Here is a 19,428-nt window from a genome sequence, read left to right as displayed (position 1 = left end):
AGTCAGATGGAACTTAAAAAAACTTTTGATACAATATTTAGAATATGAACAAGATCTCACCTAGTCCTCGGGCTGCCACATCAGTTGCCACCAAAATTGGACTCCGTCCTGAGCGGAAATCTATACATATAACAAAACAGATTTGTAAAAAAAGCTAATTATAGTAGGTATAAAATAAAATAATGACATTTGTTTTTGAAACAGAACCAACTGCGTGAAGCACTAAATGCAGATACAATCTATTCCTTATTATACTGGGGGAAATTGCAGGTTAACCATGCTATACAGCTATATCGTTGGTTGTTGCAGGAGTCAACATAAAGTCTGTTGAAATAACTTCTCACATCAGCATAAATTTAGTAAAACAATATTTAGATGGCAAAAAATTACTTTTAAATTCCACCAAGTCGAATTTTATTTCTTTTTCTACAAGACAAAACAGAACCAAAATTAATATTGGCACCAATGTAAACGAAGAGGAAGTAAACCAAGTTGAATACACAACATTTTTAATTAATTTTGAACATTTACTATGACCACAGGTACTTAAAAATTGGTTTTACTTGTAATACTTAGTAATTTAACAATTGTTCAATAGTTTTAAAATTCAAACAGTTATAACTACTGAATGAATCCACCTTTTGAAATCCGGTTTGCGGAATTGTACTCTCTTAAGTGAGACCTTTAATTTGATACCAAACTTGACCTATGCTGCTATTTAAGAATTTTGTGTGTGACTCCTTGTGGACCGTCCCCCAAAGGGATTATCCGGTCGGAAATTGGCAGATGTGTGCGTTACTATCACCAGTAAGCACGTGTGAACTTTGGTATTTTTTTTATATTGTGGTTTAAAAATTAAAAAAGAGATTCCATACTTAATTGTCACCCTGAATACATAATAAGTGTGCTAAACAACTTCAACTTGTTTTATAGTACTATGTATAACAGATTGGATTGCAAAAATGTTATGCTTCCTCTGTTAGCCTATAAATATGCTTTGTTTTATACTCTATTTTTATTTGTTGTTCATCTCTCATATGTTTTCAGTAATTGTAGTTTGGACACATGGATTATTCCTAAAGGTTTTCATGAGGTTCTATTCTAAAATTTGTTTGTTTCAATTATGGCCATATATGAAAGTTTGATCACAACCATAAAGTTGTTAGATGATAAATGTGTCAAATCTAGATGTGAAAAGACTAATACAGGTGTAGCTAATAATTTATACAACATGCAAGTTTATTAAAAAGAAAACTTTAAGACAGATATGAAGATGACAAAGGCCCTTCTAATGGACCAGGCCTGTATTCAATAGTTTGAAAAAAAAAAACTATTTGTACAGAAAAGTAAGATTTTTCCTAAAAAGTTAGTTTTCTTTCGTTTTCTGAAAAACAACTAAGTTGTAGTATAAACGCTTAGAAGCTATTAGAGACATCAATCTGATGTTTTCTGTTGATAATGCTCTTACTAGTTTACAATAATTGGAAGTTACAATTCCAATCTTAGAGATTTTCAGAATTGTGTAAGAGATTAGTTTTTAATTTTTTTGAACAAAAGTAATTTTTTTATCTAAATCACTGAGAGTAAAACAATAAGTTTTAAGTTTCAGACTTAATTTTAATCAATAAAAAGACTTAAAACTTCTATCTTTTAAATACAGACTTTATATCTCTTTGACAAAGTTGATATCTCCTACAGAACTTGATAATGGAGTATTAATTATTTTTATGCACAGAATTACTGATATATGGTTTTACGATGCTTACCCTGTAACACCAAATCCCTTTCTGGCTGAGACTTGTCTCCATGGATGCAGGACGCTTGAAATCTGTCAACATTTTGAACAACATACTAGTAATAGTTAAAATATAAACTCTAATTAGTAAATTGTATACCAAATAATATTAAAATAGAATTGTAAATAAAATTACTATAATTGAATTCTTAAAATAACTACTAAAGAACAAAAATACTGTTTTACCTCAGTTATAGTTTAAATTATTTTTAAAATCTTTCTAATGCACATGTGTCTTTATACCTTTACAGTAACTTTTGTCTAAGAGCTGACCAAGCCTATATTATAGAGAATGAAGAAATCTGTATGATATCCAGTAAGTACCACTGTCCTTTGTGAAAACATTACTTCAGCCTCAAATGGATAATCTTACATTGTATCGGTTGTCTTCATTTTGTATGCCTGTTTACAGCTTATTACCTTCTCTTTCTTATTAAAAATCTTTATACCATTTTACAGGCAACACATCTCAGTGTTCCTTCTATCTCAAACTGGATCTTCTACAATAAATTTTACTGTCAATACTGACAATTACGATTTACCTTACAATCAGCTTTACAATGTAATCCATACACAACCAATGATTAATCCTATTTATATTAAATAAAATATAAATTCTTTGTAAAATAATGCTTTTCACCAAGTACCAGATAGATAAAATCGACAAATAATGATTATTGAATTAAAGAATGATCACGGCAATCACAGATCAACCTCTCCCACTTTAACTGATGCGCATATTAACTTTTTGTTCCAATCACGACCAGATGATCAGTATTACTGTTATGAATTACAGCCTGATTTATCCATCCAGTTAATATTGTTAAATCACAAATGTACGAGTATATTAAATAAATTTACGGGTTTTTTTTACAATCCTTTATTATTTTTAAGTACTCACCCTTCTCTTCTAATTTTGCGTGTTACTTCATCAACTCTTCTTTTCGTCTCAATGAAAATTATGGTCTTGCTTTCTGGTTCTGCAGTGATTTCTTTAAGAAGTGTGCTTAGCCTAGAAAAAGACACATTGATAAACCATTATTTTCTTTTCATATTTATATAGAATATAAAAATCAATTCTCAACATCTAGGCTCTTTAGACTTTGTACATTTTATAAATCTCTTTGTATGTACATAGGTACTTATACCATTAAAAAGTATGATATTTGGAAATAAAGCAATTTACTGTATGTGTATATTATATGCTTAAGAGCTGTATGTTGCAAAATTCCACTTACTCAATTTTACCCTCGGTATTGTATATTCGGGATGGATAGTAATAAAAAAATAAGAACTAAATTTGGTTCAGATCTTGACCAGATCTGATAGGATATAGTAAACAGAAATAGGTTAATAAGCAGAGACAATGTGAACAGGTTAATGGAATCTTTTATAAGAAAATCAAGTAGTTCTAAAGTTTTTTCAAGTTTATTTATAAAAACTTTAGGTAGAAATACTGTGAATAATTTTATTGCATCTGGAACAAATCATCCAGCACAAGCGTAATAGTGAAAGCAGTGAGTTTACTAATAACATCATATGGCTGAAATTTATGCGTTGGGAGTTTTTAAAATTTCTAAAAAATAAGCTCACACAACTTAAAATTTAATTGTACATTTTGGGCAGTATAAAACTTTTATCCAACCTTGTAAAGTCTGAATGTCGCAACATCGGCATATCAGATATGGTAAAGACCTTGTAAATGGCCCGCAACAATCGTCTCATCGATCCGCATTTATTACTATTTTAATATAGTACACAGTTGAAATATCCAAGTAACCATATGACTGCATTCAATATGTTTCAATGTATCGATTAATGCGTTTTTTTTCTTTTTTTTTTCTTTCCAGTAGGTCTTTGAAATCATAACTAACTATGATGTTATTATGGTCTGTACGCCAATGAATTCGTCAGATCCAAATTATACGTCTGGCTTGTAGCACTGTTTCCTTTGTTACCTAATTTGTGTTTTAATTTAAAAACAAATCATAAAACAGTGTACAATTTACATTTATTAATGAAATATTATGAATATTGAGAGTTTTATAGCCACAAGCTTTTATATAGAGAATTTTTTCCAGTATTACTGCCAAGTGTATAAAAGTTAAAGGATCTAATGTTGACATTAGTTTATTGCAGAAAATTTGTGTAATAAATTTTGTTTATAATATCATAGCCTTTCACGTGGTATAGATAAAAAATCTTTAACAATGATGTATTAACACATATTAAAAAATATTGAATTTTGCTACCAGAAAATATGTATTATATTCTTTATTTTATTTCCAAAAGAGTAGAGTAATACTCTGCAGAAATTGCACAAACATAAAAATAGGAAATTAATATGATCTACAAGCTAAATGTTATTTACAAAAGTATGATCATTTGTTAATTTCAATCTATATTATATGGCTTTTAATATATAAATTATGACAAAAACGCGAATCATTCGAATACTACCAACCAGCTATCATCCATGAATAGACAAGACAGATTTCCGGTGATGCAAGAACATAAATGTAAAAAATACTAACTGCAAACAAAATATTATTTTAGAAAATTAAATATTTGGTTCATTATGTTATCTATATATAATTTTTCACACACAAAGTACAACAAAACTACATTTTATAGATCGTTAATTTGCGTACTGCCGATCAGCTGTTGTCCACAAATAAACATGCATGTATGCATGAACTTCAACATAGAATACAAATTTCAAGTCAAATTTTGTTTATGAAATCATGATATTTCCTTACTTTGATGAGCTATGACGTTTCATAGGCAAAATTGTGGTACAAGAAATAATCATAATAGACAAAAAATTCAAGAACCTTTTCCATTATATTGTAAAAATCTCTGATAAGTAGCCATCCTGTGTGCATTTTAGATACAGAAATTTTAAAATTTAAACACAATCAGAATGTTTTATAAATCTTAGTTTTCTAAAGACAAATCTATGTAATGAATGTTAACTGGTGATAAATCTAAAGCACCTTTAGAGCCAAAAGTGTGGTGAAACTTTAGGACCAAAGCTGAATTTCACACATGCAACCTGGATTTACATGGTTGACTACATTTAAACAAAAGTGGCATTAAAATTTTATGGAACCTATGGTAACTTAAGGACATTTACTGGAATACCTTCAGGGTAAATGGTGCCAAAATTATAAAACAATACTGTTATTCTCACAAATAACCTCAACATCCTAAGAAATTTAAATAATATTACTCTGTAGATCTTTCTATGACAAACATTCATTCCTGGATTAAATAAAATATATTCTTAATATATTTTAATATACTCTGGGAACGTTAACCGATCCATTTGCTGTTGATCACTTCAACATCCAAAGTGTGATCAACACTCAAAGTGCCATGTCGATTCATATTGTACTAGTAAAAGCATAATTACCGGTCAAAGTTACATCAATCGAAAGCATATGAGTTATTTCTAATGTTTAGTAGTCTTTTATTTTCTTTCATCCAGTTTCTAGTTGCTAATCTTGGTTTTCCCAGATGTGATTATTTTATTAACATCTGTTTGTAAACAAATAATGTTGTCATTTTTTCAGAAATATTTTATTTAAATTGAGCTAAGTTTGATCGTATGCTGTTGATTTAATAATTCAGAATGGATGATCTTTGTAGATCAAGTTATATTTGTGACACTCTAATGAAATCTGATGAGACTGACTTTGTTGAGTCAAAAGTAGAAGGTGTATTTTGTTTTCTTGTTTGTTGATTTAACAGAATTAACTGACTTATACACTGTTCTACATCAGGTAACTTAATAAAATAGTAGAAAAACACATTAATTTGGATGAGCCAATTGTATTATGCTTTTTTCATTGTCTTGCTTAGCTACTGAAAATGGTTAAACATTTGCCACTTGTGGTTTCCCCTGTTAACATAAAAATTATTAAAATTTTTATTTCTGAACCCCATTTATTTATATTTAATCATCAGATTAACCCTTTGAACCCCAGACCAAAATATTGATGGTGGAAAAAACGTACCAAAATCATTTGACCTAAGAACTACAGAGAATCCCCGGAGCAGAAACAGCTGTTTTGCATACTGTTTGTAAAAAATTTATACTTTTGCTATTTTTTATGCTATTGTCTTGTATTACACACCAAAATGTCCAGAATGAAATTGTATACACAGAAAAAGATTAGTCTGAAGTATAAAAAAATGTTTAACAGCATTTAAATAATTTTAAAATATATGTATATAGATTTTTAGGCAAAAAAATTGATTTTAAGATTTTTTAATTAAAAAATAAGAAATATTTTTACCATGGACACCCACATTTTATTTTTCTAAAATTAGTTTTGTGTATGTACAAAAAAAATTATATTGATATCTCTAAAAATAAACTTTTTTTGAATTTTTATATAAAAGTATGCGACTTGTAAAAACCTCTAGGCGTACAACACAAAAATCACTGATATTACCTAAATAAATAAATTAGTAAATAAATAAATAAAAAAATTAGTATTTTAACCCTTTGCACGCCAACGTCCGTGTGACACGGACGTCGGGTACTCAATCGAAAAACGCCGACGGCCGTGTGACACGGACGTCACGAATTTCTCTTTCTAATTTGTTTTTAGTACATCAGATCGGCATGATATTCGATCTAATGATTGTCTATTAGTTGCTTTTATACGCTTATAACGATTTAATACTCTATGGAGTCTTTACTTCGGTGGTATTTGTGTTTTATTTCAGCTGTGCGGCAGTTGGATTACTTGTCACAGTCGAGGTTGCGCTGCCGATCGTACTGTTTGTTTACGTCGTGTTTTACACAGTTCTTTCGTTTTTATAAACTGTTTTATTGTTTATTGTTGTTTTATACTTAGTAAAATGAGTAAAAGAAAGCGGGAAAGGTCACCGGCGAGTGAAAATACGTTGTTTAGTGGATTAGTTGAGCCGGATTTTAACGTTTTGGAAGACGAACTAAGTGACGATTTTGTTGACAACATTTCTCAGTCAGAGGATTCCAGTGCCGATTCAGATTCTGGTGGTGTGAAGAAACATATTTGTGATCCAGTAGATGACACGGACGAAGACCCGGACTTTGTACTTTCCGATAATAATGCGGATTATTCTTCTGACGACCTAGACTTGCCCTCCACGTCTGCAGGTAGGCCTAGTGGTACAAAAGAGGTAGGCCTTCAAATGTTGTGCCTGTTGCCTCTGGTTTGGATCAAAATAATTTGGTCAGACCTAGGCCTAATAACACTACCAACCAACAAAATGTCAACCAAGGAATTCCTGATGTAGGCCTAAATGAATGGAAAATCACAAATGATATTGGGGACCCAGGCAATAACCACATCCTTTGTTTTTTCTGAAATTCCTGGACCAAAACACTGTCCACCAAGTGATGCAAAGCCGGTCCAGTACTTCAATTTATTTTTTACATTGGGTTTGCTGCAAACCTTTGTTGCTGAAAACTAATCGATATGCAACAGCATACATGCAGAGCCATCCAAATTTGTCTCCTGGAGCCAGAGTACACAAATGGCGACCTGTTTCACTCTCAGAAATGAGAGCTTTTCTGGCAGTCATCCTAAATATGGGTCTCAAACAAAAAACCAACAATAAATAGTTACTGGTCAACCATGAAGTCACAGGCTAGCCCTTGGTTTCGAGATATGTTTAGTAGAAATCGGTTTTGAAGCAATCCTTCAATTTTTCCACATAGTTGATAATCGTACTCTATCTAAACCTGATCAGCCTGGTTATGATCCTGCAGGAAAGTTTCAACCCCTATTAGAACATGTCAATAGGCTATTCAAGACTCACTACACTCCACATAGGGAGATTTCTATTGATGAAAGTCTCGTAGGGACAAAAAGTCACTCTCAACTTATTCAGTATTTACCAAACAAACACCACCACAAGTGGGGCATCAAGTTGTGGATGTTATGTGACTCTGTCTCTAAATATTGCCTGGCTTTTTACCTGCTATAAAGGGAAAAAGAGATGCAGATGGTAACAATGAAAATGGTCTAGCCTACAAAGTTGTCAAAACATTACTACAAATTGGACAATACATGGAAAAGGGTTTACCACTTATTTGTAGACAAACTTCTTCAACACTATACCTCTTGCAAAATTTTTGTTCAGCAAATCTACCTATATAACAGGAACCATCAGGAGAAAACAGAAAGGGAATACCTGACCCAATGAAGGCAAAACTGGATGTTGGTCAATCACTTTATATGAGAAAATGAGAATCTTCTTATGCTAGCTTACAGAGACAAAAAAAGTCAAAAGAAACCTGTTATATTACTGTCTACAAAGGGTACTCCTAGGACTGTTGAAAAAACTAGAAAAAGGCATAATAGGGAAGAAACAAAAAAAACAAAACCTGAAATGATTGACCAATACAACCACTACATGGGAGGTGTTGATGGGTCAGACCAAATGTTGTATTGCTACCTAGATGAACGAAGGACCAGTAAAATACTGGAAGAAAGTCACATTTAATGTGTTTGCCCGAATGATCCTGAATTCGTATATAATATATAAGGAAAATTGTACTGGGAAACAAATGTCAAGGCTTTCAGTTCACTGTTAGTATTATTGAGGACCTTTCTCAAGAGTGGCTTGATAAAAATAATCAGCCCCGAAATATGGTCGGGAGGAGACGGACCAAATGGTTTTGGTTTAGAACATTTACCAGGGAATATGGAGAGGAACTGTGCTGTATGTAGTAAAATAAGTACTGCAGCTGGAGGGCGTAGGAAGAAATCAAGACTTATTTGTAAGAACTGTAAGAGGGGTGTTCACCCCCTTTGTTTTGGTGAACACAGATGCTAAAAAAGCCTTAGTCAATAAAGTGTAAATAATGTACATAGCTCAGTGAATTGTTAGTTTTGTGATGTTTATAAGTAAAAGACTAACTAATGGTGATTTAGTTTTGTGTGTTTGACATTTTTAGTTCTGAGCATAGTGAATTTACAAATATATATACAGTATAATACTTTACTTGCATCTGACCAAATTTACATATATGTCAACTTCTAGGGAAAAACGTCATAATCACAATAGTACATAAGGTAAGCATTTGAAATTGTATAATTAGGTTAAGAATTATATATAATTTAGTACTGTGTAACTGAAAAGCACCAAATATTTTTTTGAAAATCACTTAAGTGTGCAAAAAAATGTTTTTTACAAATTAAAAAATATTTTTTTAGTGTAACTTTTTTTATTACAAACATAAACTAATAATAAAAAATATTAAACCCCATTTTATTTGAAAGAGAATTTATTAAGAAAAAGAACAGTACAAAAATCATTAAGATATGTTGAAAAATAAAAAACATATGGAGGTTTATACGAAACCTTGCGAAGAGGGTGAAAAATGCCTTGGCGTTTTTGGCTGGTACTTTTAGAAAATGGGCTGGCGTGCAAAGGGTTAATAAAATACATATAAATATGTATTAATACTCATAAAATAAGTATTTTACGATTTCAAATAAATATGTATTAAACGCATATACCATGGCGACGATATTACGTCGCCCGGGGATTCTCGCAACTTCATTGGCGACGATACATCGTCGCCGCGGGGATCCTCGTATATCTTCTCGGCGACGATATTTCGTCGCCTGGGGTTCAAAGGGTTAAATAATATTTTTATGACAGGTAATTTGTCATGAAACTTAACCCTGCAACTGGCTTTAAGCGATTATCGACGCATTAACCACAGTTTAAAAATGGCACTAAGCTATTTTCGACGCATTAACTATGTCGTAATATGATCTCTCACAGCAAGTCTATTTTTACTTTGTTTGAAGTAAAACACACGTAAATCTAAAGATAAAGATTCAAGGTTTCATATTATATCATAAAACGCTTTATAGTTAAGTTAAATCTTTCATTATAAAATTCTAAACTTGGATGTTCACATTTCCGATTGCCATTTGTTTGCGTAATTTCCGAACACGCTAAAATTACCGTATGTTTGTAAAAGTTCCCTATCGTGAGTTTACGTTCTACACGATCGTAAGTGTCGTCATTGAAAACAGTGTATTCTTGGCTTTCAGAAACATCTTTTCAATAGCCAGTAGGAAAATAAATGTTTATAAAATAAGCGTTTGAAAAGCTCGTGTTTTGTAAAATCCCAAAATGCCTAATGCGTCGAAAATAGCTTCATTAAATTTTGTTATTTTTGTTACTTTATCGTTGTCTGGAAATAGTGAAAATCATATCACAACAAAGAGGAAGAATTGCTCTAAGCAACAGTATAATAGACAACGAAGACTATGAACTAGTATTTTATTTTTGTTCTGTTGCGCAATCACCGACTCAGCCAGTAGAGAAGAACAACGCATCGCATGGTTGCCGTGTTGATTTCTTTGTTGTTATTACGTCATTGCCGGTATTAGTGTATTGCTTGCTATTTATTTGGATATTTTAGACTTTTCGTTATTTAGTGTGTATAAATAAAAGTTTGTTTATTGTTTTTTTTCTAATTAGTGAAGTGAAAAATGTAGAGGTTAGGTTAAGTTTTAGCGAATAGGTTGGATTTTTGTGAAACTGAAAATAAGCCTATGTTCACGTAGGTTCAGTGTTTTATTATTTTGTAGACAATTTAATTTTAATTAAAATGAAATTTTGATTTAAATTTATGCAAAGGTATTTATTATAAAAGTAAAAACAAATTTACTTTTTCTGAAGGTATTAGCGTTTTATTTTTATGACCATCGCTTGTTATATTTTTTTAACAAAAAAATAATAGAGATAAAAATACATTGTTGTACATTTTTGTAAACTTCAATAAACGTTCTATCTTTATAAATAATATTTGGATGAAAAGAAAATCGTTAGCTAAAAAAGTTAGGCATTTATTTCACAATTTTGACTTTTGTAAAAATAGAAAAAAAATGTTGTTGCCATATAAAAATATCTTATACAATGTAAACCTCTATAAATATCATATTTTTCTCTTCTACATATATTTATCTCTTAGAAAAAAACATTTGTTCATCCAATAGATTCCAAAATGTTACAATGGTATACATAATAGTGCTATACAAACTTTTTTCAGATTTTGTAGTTTTTATAGATATATTATCCAAAAGTACCATTAAACTTCTTTTACCTAAATATTTTTTTTGTAATTTGTAATTGAGGTATATAAGCAAACTTTTGTATATTTTAGAATTATTCTAAAAACTTTCATATTACCTAAGAGGGTGCTATACATTTTGAGAAAAATTTATTCTTTAGTAATATTTTTACAAAAATCTGTAAAAAAATAAAAATATATTAAATGATTCAATCTTTAATATTTTTTTGGGAAACTGCATCTATTTCTAAAGACATTTATGTTTTTAAAGTGTTTGTATCTTAAAAAATAGATGAGCAGTGATTAAAATACAAAACCCTTACAAAATCACCAAAAAGTGCCTGCCATTTTGGGAAAAATGATGGCCAGTTCCAGGGTTAAGACTAAACTACATTAAAATGAAATAACAATTAGTATAATAAATGAAACATCAATTTAAAAATATGATACATTAGAAATTATAAGTTATGTTGAGGGTTATAAATTCAATAATTCTATTTATTGAATTGAACAATACAATAAATTAAAATATGTTAAATACATATGATAAATAAAGCATTATTAAAGAAAGAATTATGGAAGAAAGATTTTATGTTAAATTTGAAATATGTGAATACCAATTTAATTTATGATCAATTTCAATACCAACAAATTTTACTGGTTCTTGGACTGATATTCAATTCAATTAGAGTTTATAGATTTTAAAATATTGTTGGGTTTAGAATTCTGTTTTAAATTCAAGGGTCTTAAACACATTCATGGAGAGCTCATTGACAGAGAACGAATACCTCAAACTATCGAATTCTGTCTCTACAACGCTATAATATTTTTGTCTTCACAGCTAAACTTCCTACAATTTGTCTATTTTGGACTTTAGAAACATCTTATATTTTATTATAATGCAGATACTTTTATGTAATATATATTTTTAGAAGCTTCCAGAGATAATGTAATTAAGTTATATCTGTCAATTTGTAAAAGGTAGAAGAGTAGAAAAAAGGAATCAATAATATACTTAGATACTAACTTATTTCAGTAACTTTCAATACTTACTTGCTCTCCTTCTCATAGTCCTGACAGATGTCAACAATCTGAAGGATGTTGTGGTTGGCTGCCAAGGATAGGGAACCGACATTGATCTGGATGTAGTCTTTAAGAAAGGAGCAGGCCAGGTTCCGAACCTCCTTAGGCCACGTTGCTGACCACATCAAAACTTGTCTGTCCGGCTGCAAAACCACCATACCACTTCACTCGTTTCATGATCGATGAGGATTACAATGCACAATACATTAAAGACAATGTTTTTGTGTTACTGATAATATCACAAATAAGCAACCACATGCCAGGTGAAATTCGCTGACTTCTGAATTGAAATTAATTATATTCAACTCCTGATTTTAAAATACTTTGAAAATAGCGATTAAATTTATTATTAATAGGTACTACAATACAATGAAGAACATGAAGATTGTGAAATGTGAAAGTTATACACTACTTAAATTCAATAATATAAAACATTTATAATCAAAACGGAACAAAAAGTAAAAACAGAGGAAAAACATACATGTGTAATTGATTCATTGCCTGGCAAATTAAATTGTACAAGATAAGACAGACAGGATTTGAACCTGCACTAAATTTAATTGAAATCCAAATTCCGATGCCCTTGACCTTACAGTCACCAGTTACCCAATAATGTGGCATGCACTATGTAGGCTACTCATATTATGTTTTATTAACAAAGATTTATTCTTAAATTTGTAAATTCAAACTCTCTAAGACATTTAACATCACTTTGACTGCACATATTAATGAATACATTCATTCACCCACTATCCAATGTCACCATTACTTTCATTGACAAATGTAAGTTTTACTAAATTAAGTAGCTATTTAACCTTGAGATTTGAGTGTCAGATTCACAGCACTCATCAGTTGTTGGGTTAACGTGTATACAACATATGTATTCATCTCATGTAATTCACATTATTTATATTCTGAACTGAATAAATACTCTATTAGAAATATCAATTGAATTTCAATACTATGAAATATGTAGGAAGTCAAGTAGGTAGGTGAAATCAACAAACGTGAGGCGGAAGTGCTCAAGCTGAGGCAGTCCTTTATTGTGTGAGTAATACAGTCATATGGCTAGAAAAGAGTGGACAGTACACTTAAACAATATTATTTGTAGTAATTTTCTTGGTAGAATTGTTGCCTACTTTTTATATAGAACAGTTTTAAAAATTAATGCTAATTATATAAAATAATTTACAATTAAATGGCAGAATTAGTTTGTTAACTAATTTATTAAAATGAAACTCAGGTTAAATCGTATTTAAAAAATTTAACAATTAAACAAAATTTACAATTGTATTTCAGATTGGAAAATTCTGGATTCGACCATTATTTATATAGATACTATAATTGCAGTGAACATCACCATCAGGAATGATCTTAAACCAAAAGTAGGCATAAATAGAAAACTAAGGAAGCATTAAACAAGAACACAAAGTGAAACATTAGAGTAGTAAATGATACTACACTTACTCTGATTTGCTCAATAATTTTGCGTATTTGAGGCTCAAAACCCATGTCCAGCATCCTGTCTGCCTCGTCCAGCACCAGGTACGTGCAGCGCTTAAGGTTCGTGCGACCAGACTCTAGGAAGTCTAGAAGTCGTCCGGGTGTTGCAATTACAATCTCCACTCCCTTATCCAATTCTCGAGCCTGCCAACATTCAATCCTCTTACAAATCACGCCATTAATATTTACAATGGCGCTGAAAAATAATTCAATATCTGCATCTACTCTGATTTTAAAAATATTAAAATTTGTGGGTACCGGTCTCATCAATATAAAGAAAACCACTATGTTTATTCTTTTTCCTTTAAGGAAATTAAATTCTTCTAAGAAATATTTGAGTTAAGGTAAAACAAAAATTATACTCATTCTACTAAACGCAAACTCTCTTTTAAATGAAAAATAAATGTTTGAGTGACTAAAGTCCAATAATAAAGCTTAGAAATATTCAGTTTATGAGAAAATATTAGACTACAGGGAGTTCTAAGTCTATTTGGTTATTTTTGGAGTAAAAACACTAAATTTGTATTAAAATTCATATTAATGCAACTTTTGATGAACTAATAAATAACTAACCTGGTGAGACTTAGGGGCACCACCGAAGACACAGGTGTTGCGGATCTGTGAGGTCTCCCCCACCTCATTTGCCACTTGCTGTATCTGCTGTGCCAGTTCACGTGTTGGCGCAAGCACCAGTGCGATGGGTCCGTCACCACGACACAACCGCCCCTGGTTATTGATGTGTACCAATGCTGGCAGGATATACTGTACAAATACTTGTTGCTCACTTTCACGTAGTTTATGACAGATTAACATTTAAGTAATAACACAATACATACAAAAAATTATTGTTACGATTTAACAACTGATATATGAGGAATTAAACCAATTTTGTTATCAATACAGAGAACAACAATGCAATATGACAAGTTTATGATAATTCTTCTATTAGAACATTTTTTTCTAACAAACAATCCTTGATTGCACTGGTAGTATCTGTTGTGTAGCCATCTCTCATGTTGTCCACTATAACCTATGTTATACACAATACAAACAAAATAGGTTTAGTTTGCATAAATTACTACATGTGATCAATAGAATCTGAATATACTCACACTATCTGTCAGTAAATCAGGAAGCTATGTATTGATATTAAGTTCATGGTTCCTGAGCTACTTAGATATTTTAGGACCTTTTCTTTTTTTCATTTATTTTGGTTTAAACAAACCGGAACACTTATACAGAGGTCAACGATGAAAAACATATAACAAGCAATCACAGGCTAATAAATATTGTTCCAAACTAATACTAAATATTAATATGAAAATTCTTTAAAATTATTAAGGTGAAGAGGTCCCTGCTTCACCGGATTGCCGTGGAGACACAAAGTCGGGAGAGGGCAACACCATGTCGCCGAGACACCCAGATGAGCAAGAATGTTCCAATTGATTTCGTCCTACTCAACCACGAAAAAAGCAACAACAGACACTGTAAAGTCGCTAGTACATAGAAGGGGCATAGGTGGCTTGCTTTCTCCTCCCCGGCCTCAATCACAAAAAGACATTCTCATACGGTATAATTTACTTGGATAATCTTACGCCTGTAATCGATGACCGCCATGTCCGGATGGAGACAAACCAAGTGGTCCAGGACCTCACAGCTGACCAGCAGTTGGTCCAGAGGGACACACTGGTTCGGACACACCTCAACCCCCAGGGACGGATGGGTTGCAGCGATGAGGTGATCAAGCACCGTGTCATGCCACTGACACAGAACATGTGCCATCGTTTCATAATGGCAGCCAACCAGCAACACGGACAGTCACTAGCCTACCATTGCCAGCGACCGTGAAGAGGCAGCACGTAAAGGCGTGCCCTGTGAATGTACCTACAGTCCATGAATTGCGTATGGTGCCCCTCATAGAGGAAATAATGTAATAACAAAGTATAATGGTGTACAGTGAAGAAACTTGACAGGACAGGTCCTTTTCCGTACAAGATCAATCATGAGTTAATCCTTTTAACCCTGGCCATTATATCAAATGATATGCCAAAATCCCAAACAATTTTTGGAGAAAATGTGTTTTGTAAAAATCTTATAACTAAGCAATTTTTTAAGATATTAACCCTTTTAGGACCAGACCAAAATTTGACATGTGCAAAGAAAATTTTTGCGTTTTTCTGGCCATGCTCCAAGAACTGTGCATATTAAAAATGTGCGATTTTTCAAGCGTTTGAGAGAAAAATCATATCTTCAGAACTAATTACTGTACAGATTTTTTTTTAGGCTTAAAATGTTTATAATTAAATTGTTCATTGTGAAAAAATAAATTTAAGTCATTATATAGCAAAAAACAATTTGATTTATCTGTTTATCAAATAAAAAAAGAAAAAAAATTGAGTTTGATCTTCAATAACTACCAAAAATAAGAATAAGTTATCAGTGGGAAATGGTATTTATTAGTTCTACATATAATTCGCTATAACTGTACAAAATTTGAAAGCCCTTGAATAAAAAATAAAAAGTTTGTAAATGAATTAAATTTTTCTATAACACTGGTTAAAACACACTTTTCAGCATTAGCCTAACATACAAAACCTTACGGGCTACTAAGGATATTATTCGGTACTTTGGTATTATACCAACCACACCATTATGAAGAACACAAAAATATACATTTATAGAAACAAACATGATAGAACGAAAAAACAACTCTTTAATTACAAAATTACAAACTTAAAACGATTATCAATTGTTAATGGGGTCAGATTCCGTTATATGCCCCCAACGCTTAAACTTTTTTCAATGAACTTAGAACGTTATAAAACGATGTAGTTGAGTAACATAACTAACATTCCATCAATCAACAAGCATTTCCAGGTATTGTGATCGGTATTGTTCTCGCTGTTATCTTATCTTTCTCGAGAATCCCCATTACGGCAGGCCGCGCGACATCACATGATTATTTAAGTTTTTTGCACGGTACATAAAAAGAAGTTTTGTGTGTTTTTTTCAATAAAGAGTTTAGTTTTTGTTTGGTAATGTTTGTTTTTTTTGAATTTTTGTGTTTGTAGAAATGTAGGGGTAAAACACAGAAGTACAACAAAGCGACGCACCAGCTGAACGGGCGGCGAGACTCTGCAATCACGTTATCTATTAGACCGCTCGACTTTGACCTCTGTCTGAGGATGGGGAGGGGTTTGCAATAAGACAATTCCTGTTTTATATTGACGAAATATTGTTCTACGCTAATCTAGTAATCAGTAGAAGCAAAATGTCAAATAACGATTCATGTCTGGGTGTGGTCGGTATAATCCCAAAGTACCCTGACAACATTAAGATGCAACATGGCCGTAAAATTTTTTTTTTCACCAAGCTGATGATTCCAAAGACGTTTAAAATTTGATATCATAGTAAGAAACATACAGGGAATAGAAAAATAGTATATTTATTTCATATAGAAGATTAAAATATCTCTTAAAAAATATGAAAAGTCCGCCGGCGATAAATCAGACGGCTGGTCCTTTTCACATAGTACGCCGCCGGCGATAAATCAGACCACTGGTCCTTTTCGCATAGTACGTCGCCGGCGATAAATCAGACGGTTGGTCCTTAAAGGGTTAAACTAATTCTATTTTAGTTTTACTTCTTATTACACGTATTTCACAAAAATACGAAAAAACAACAAAATATCTTGAAAAGAGTTTGTTTTTAATATTTATATACATAAAAAATCAACTAAAATTTTAACATTTCAAATTTGTTGAAAACCATATAGCTAAAAAAAACTATTTGACACACAAATATCTATTTATTTTATGTCAAATTTACTAATCGAATAAAAATATACTACTTTATTCACAAGTTGAGTAACATAACGTTTTGTAAGGGTCATTTTTACTTTTTGCCATTTTTGTGCAAGTAGATGTAACATGAGCTTTGAAATTCATAGAACTTAACATAAAAAGCAAAGTTATTTCTGATAAAACTTTAGCCTGTATTTAAAAAATCCTTTTAATACATTTACAGATTTAGAATATGTTTTCAAAAATGTCAAAACAGCTATCACTCAAATCGTCGTCACTGCCCACGTCCACGCCACTTGCAACTACGTTAGTAATTGGTGTATTTTCCATTACGGAAGACTTCAAACAATTCCTTATACTCATTTTAAAATAAGTAACAATGTAATATTTAACTGCCCTACTTTATATTGTTTAACCTAAGAACACAAAACAAAGTGAAATATTCACAATGTAGTGAAATACAGGTATATGCGACAGTCAGTGCGCAGTCAGCAGTAGATGAATTGCAATTTCTCAATCACAGACAGACAAAATAAGAAGTCAAAGCTTTAGAACAATGATATTTGTGTGCAGTACTCTTTTTACACAAGTCTGCAGAATTTCAAAGAATTTGATCAAACAAGTGGCCAGTAAAATAATAAAATGTACGGACGTCAGGACACCATTTTTACAATGTCCATATAATATGGACGTTGGGGTTAATAGGGTTAATTTGACAATCATACTTAACTGTAAGTTTCTCTATGAATGGATAGATGATATCAGATAAGTATTAGTGTGCGATTTTGGTTTTATTGAAAAATATTAGAACCACAATCCGACATCTAGAAATTACAATCCCATATAAATTTCCAGAGAATAAAGCAATTCATGAATATTTAATACTATAACACGTTTATAGTACTCCATAGGCAAGAATGTTGAGAGTTAATGTATGTGGATAAATCAAACCAACATCACATTTATGACAAAAGTTCCATTCAGTAAATTGATTCCATTTTGTTAGTTAAAATTGTAGAACCTTTATAATACTGCCTACTCCTGCCATGATCAGTAGTACTAGGGGTTCTCACAGCTACTATCCAACTCCTAATATCCAAATGACACTAATATCCAAATCCTACACAAGTTTTCTCATTTACTTGTGGGCATCTTATTGAAAATATTGAGTAATTTATTCTTAGACAAAACACGAAATTCTTGTCTCCGGGGAAAGTAAATTTAATTTCTGACACCTTGTGCCTTGAGTTATTTATCACGTATTTATCAAGATTTAATCAATGTTAGAATTTGTTTTAATGCATTGTATGGCCACACTAGAGTCATTTTTATTAACACACTATAAGTATCATTGGTTTCCAAATGCTGCTATTATTCCCGGAATTCCTATTAGTACATCGCTTTAATGTAAAATAATACTTACTGATAGAGTTTTCCCTGAACCAGTAGATGCAATGCCCACCAAGTCTCGGCCACTAAGAGCAATAGGCCAGCCTTGGGCCTGGATAGCAGTAGGATATTCAAAACCTAGACGTCTGTAAAATACAATCCAAATCTAATATAAGCTATATGTAATAAAACCAAACAACACTGAAAATTAAAGGAATAGATACTAACTAAAAGAGCATTTATTCAATAATTTAATAAAAAAAAACTTATTTTCTTTGTATGAACAGCCCAAAACTTACATTTTGACATATAAGCGCACGATAATAGGCCAGATTCATAGGTGGGAAACTTAGTTAATTTTACTTGATTTGAAACTGCAAGTGTTCAACAAACTCAAGAAAAAAATCGTAATAAAATCACAAGTGAGAGTATACAAATTGATTGGTAATAACTATGTCTTAAGACCTCTTTTTTGACTTTTTAGAATGAATGCAGATAAAAACTTCATTTTAATTTTACATAAGAGTAAAGTGGCTATAAATAGATCATAAAGTCCTATGTTTCTACTTGTTTAGAACTATTAATAGCTTTAAGATTAAAGATAAATTTAAAATTATTAAGATAATGAAACTCCTGGCTTCCTTAAAACTTTAATTTTAAGTATTTCTATATAAAAATGTTATTTTTTATACTTTTTACAGTTATTTTAATTAAAACATATCAAAAACCACTTACTTTATTTCCTGCATGACATAATCTGG

At 31.4% G+C, this 19,428-nt stretch overlaps 1 protein-coding gene across 1 annotated transcript in view; it reads right to left on the bottom strand.

Annotated features, from left to right (window-relative positions):
- The window catches only part of LOC124354098 (probable ATP-dependent RNA helicase DDX17), a 30,840-nt gene extending 12,027 nt beyond the window's left edge, over window positions 1–18,813 (bottom strand). Inside the window, exons 1-8 of the mRNA XM_046804304.1 lie at window positions 18,702–18,813; window positions 15,071–15,347; window positions 14,049–14,237; window positions 13,440–13,619; window positions 11,943–12,115; window positions 2,697–2,807; window positions 1,767–1,828; window positions 61–120 (exon numbers count right to left, since the gene is read on the bottom strand). Coding sequence (XP_046660260.1) covers window positions 61–120; window positions 1,767–1,828; window positions 2,697–2,807; window positions 11,943–12,115; window positions 13,440–13,619; window positions 14,049–14,237; window positions 15,071–15,265 — 970 coding nt within the window. The 5' untranslated portion in view covers window positions 15,266–15,347; window positions 18,702–18,813. The remainder of the gene's footprint in view (window positions 1–60; window positions 121–1,766; window positions 1,829–2,696; window positions 2,808–11,942; window positions 12,116–13,439; window positions 13,620–14,048; window positions 14,238–15,070; window positions 15,348–18,701) is intronic.
- Between the last annotated feature and the right edge of the window lie 615 nt (window positions 18,814–19,428).

This window comes from Homalodisca vitripennis, chromosome 2, assembly GCF_021130785.1.
Source record: "Homalodisca vitripennis isolate AUS2020 chromosome 2, UT_GWSS_2.1, whole genome shotgun sequence".
In the NCBI taxonomy this organism is placed as follows: domain Eukaryota; kingdom Metazoa; phylum Arthropoda; class Insecta; order Hemiptera; family Cicadellidae; genus Homalodisca; species Homalodisca vitripennis.
Note: the sequence above shows the minus strand (reverse complement) of the source record. Positions and strands in the feature narration are given on the sequence as shown.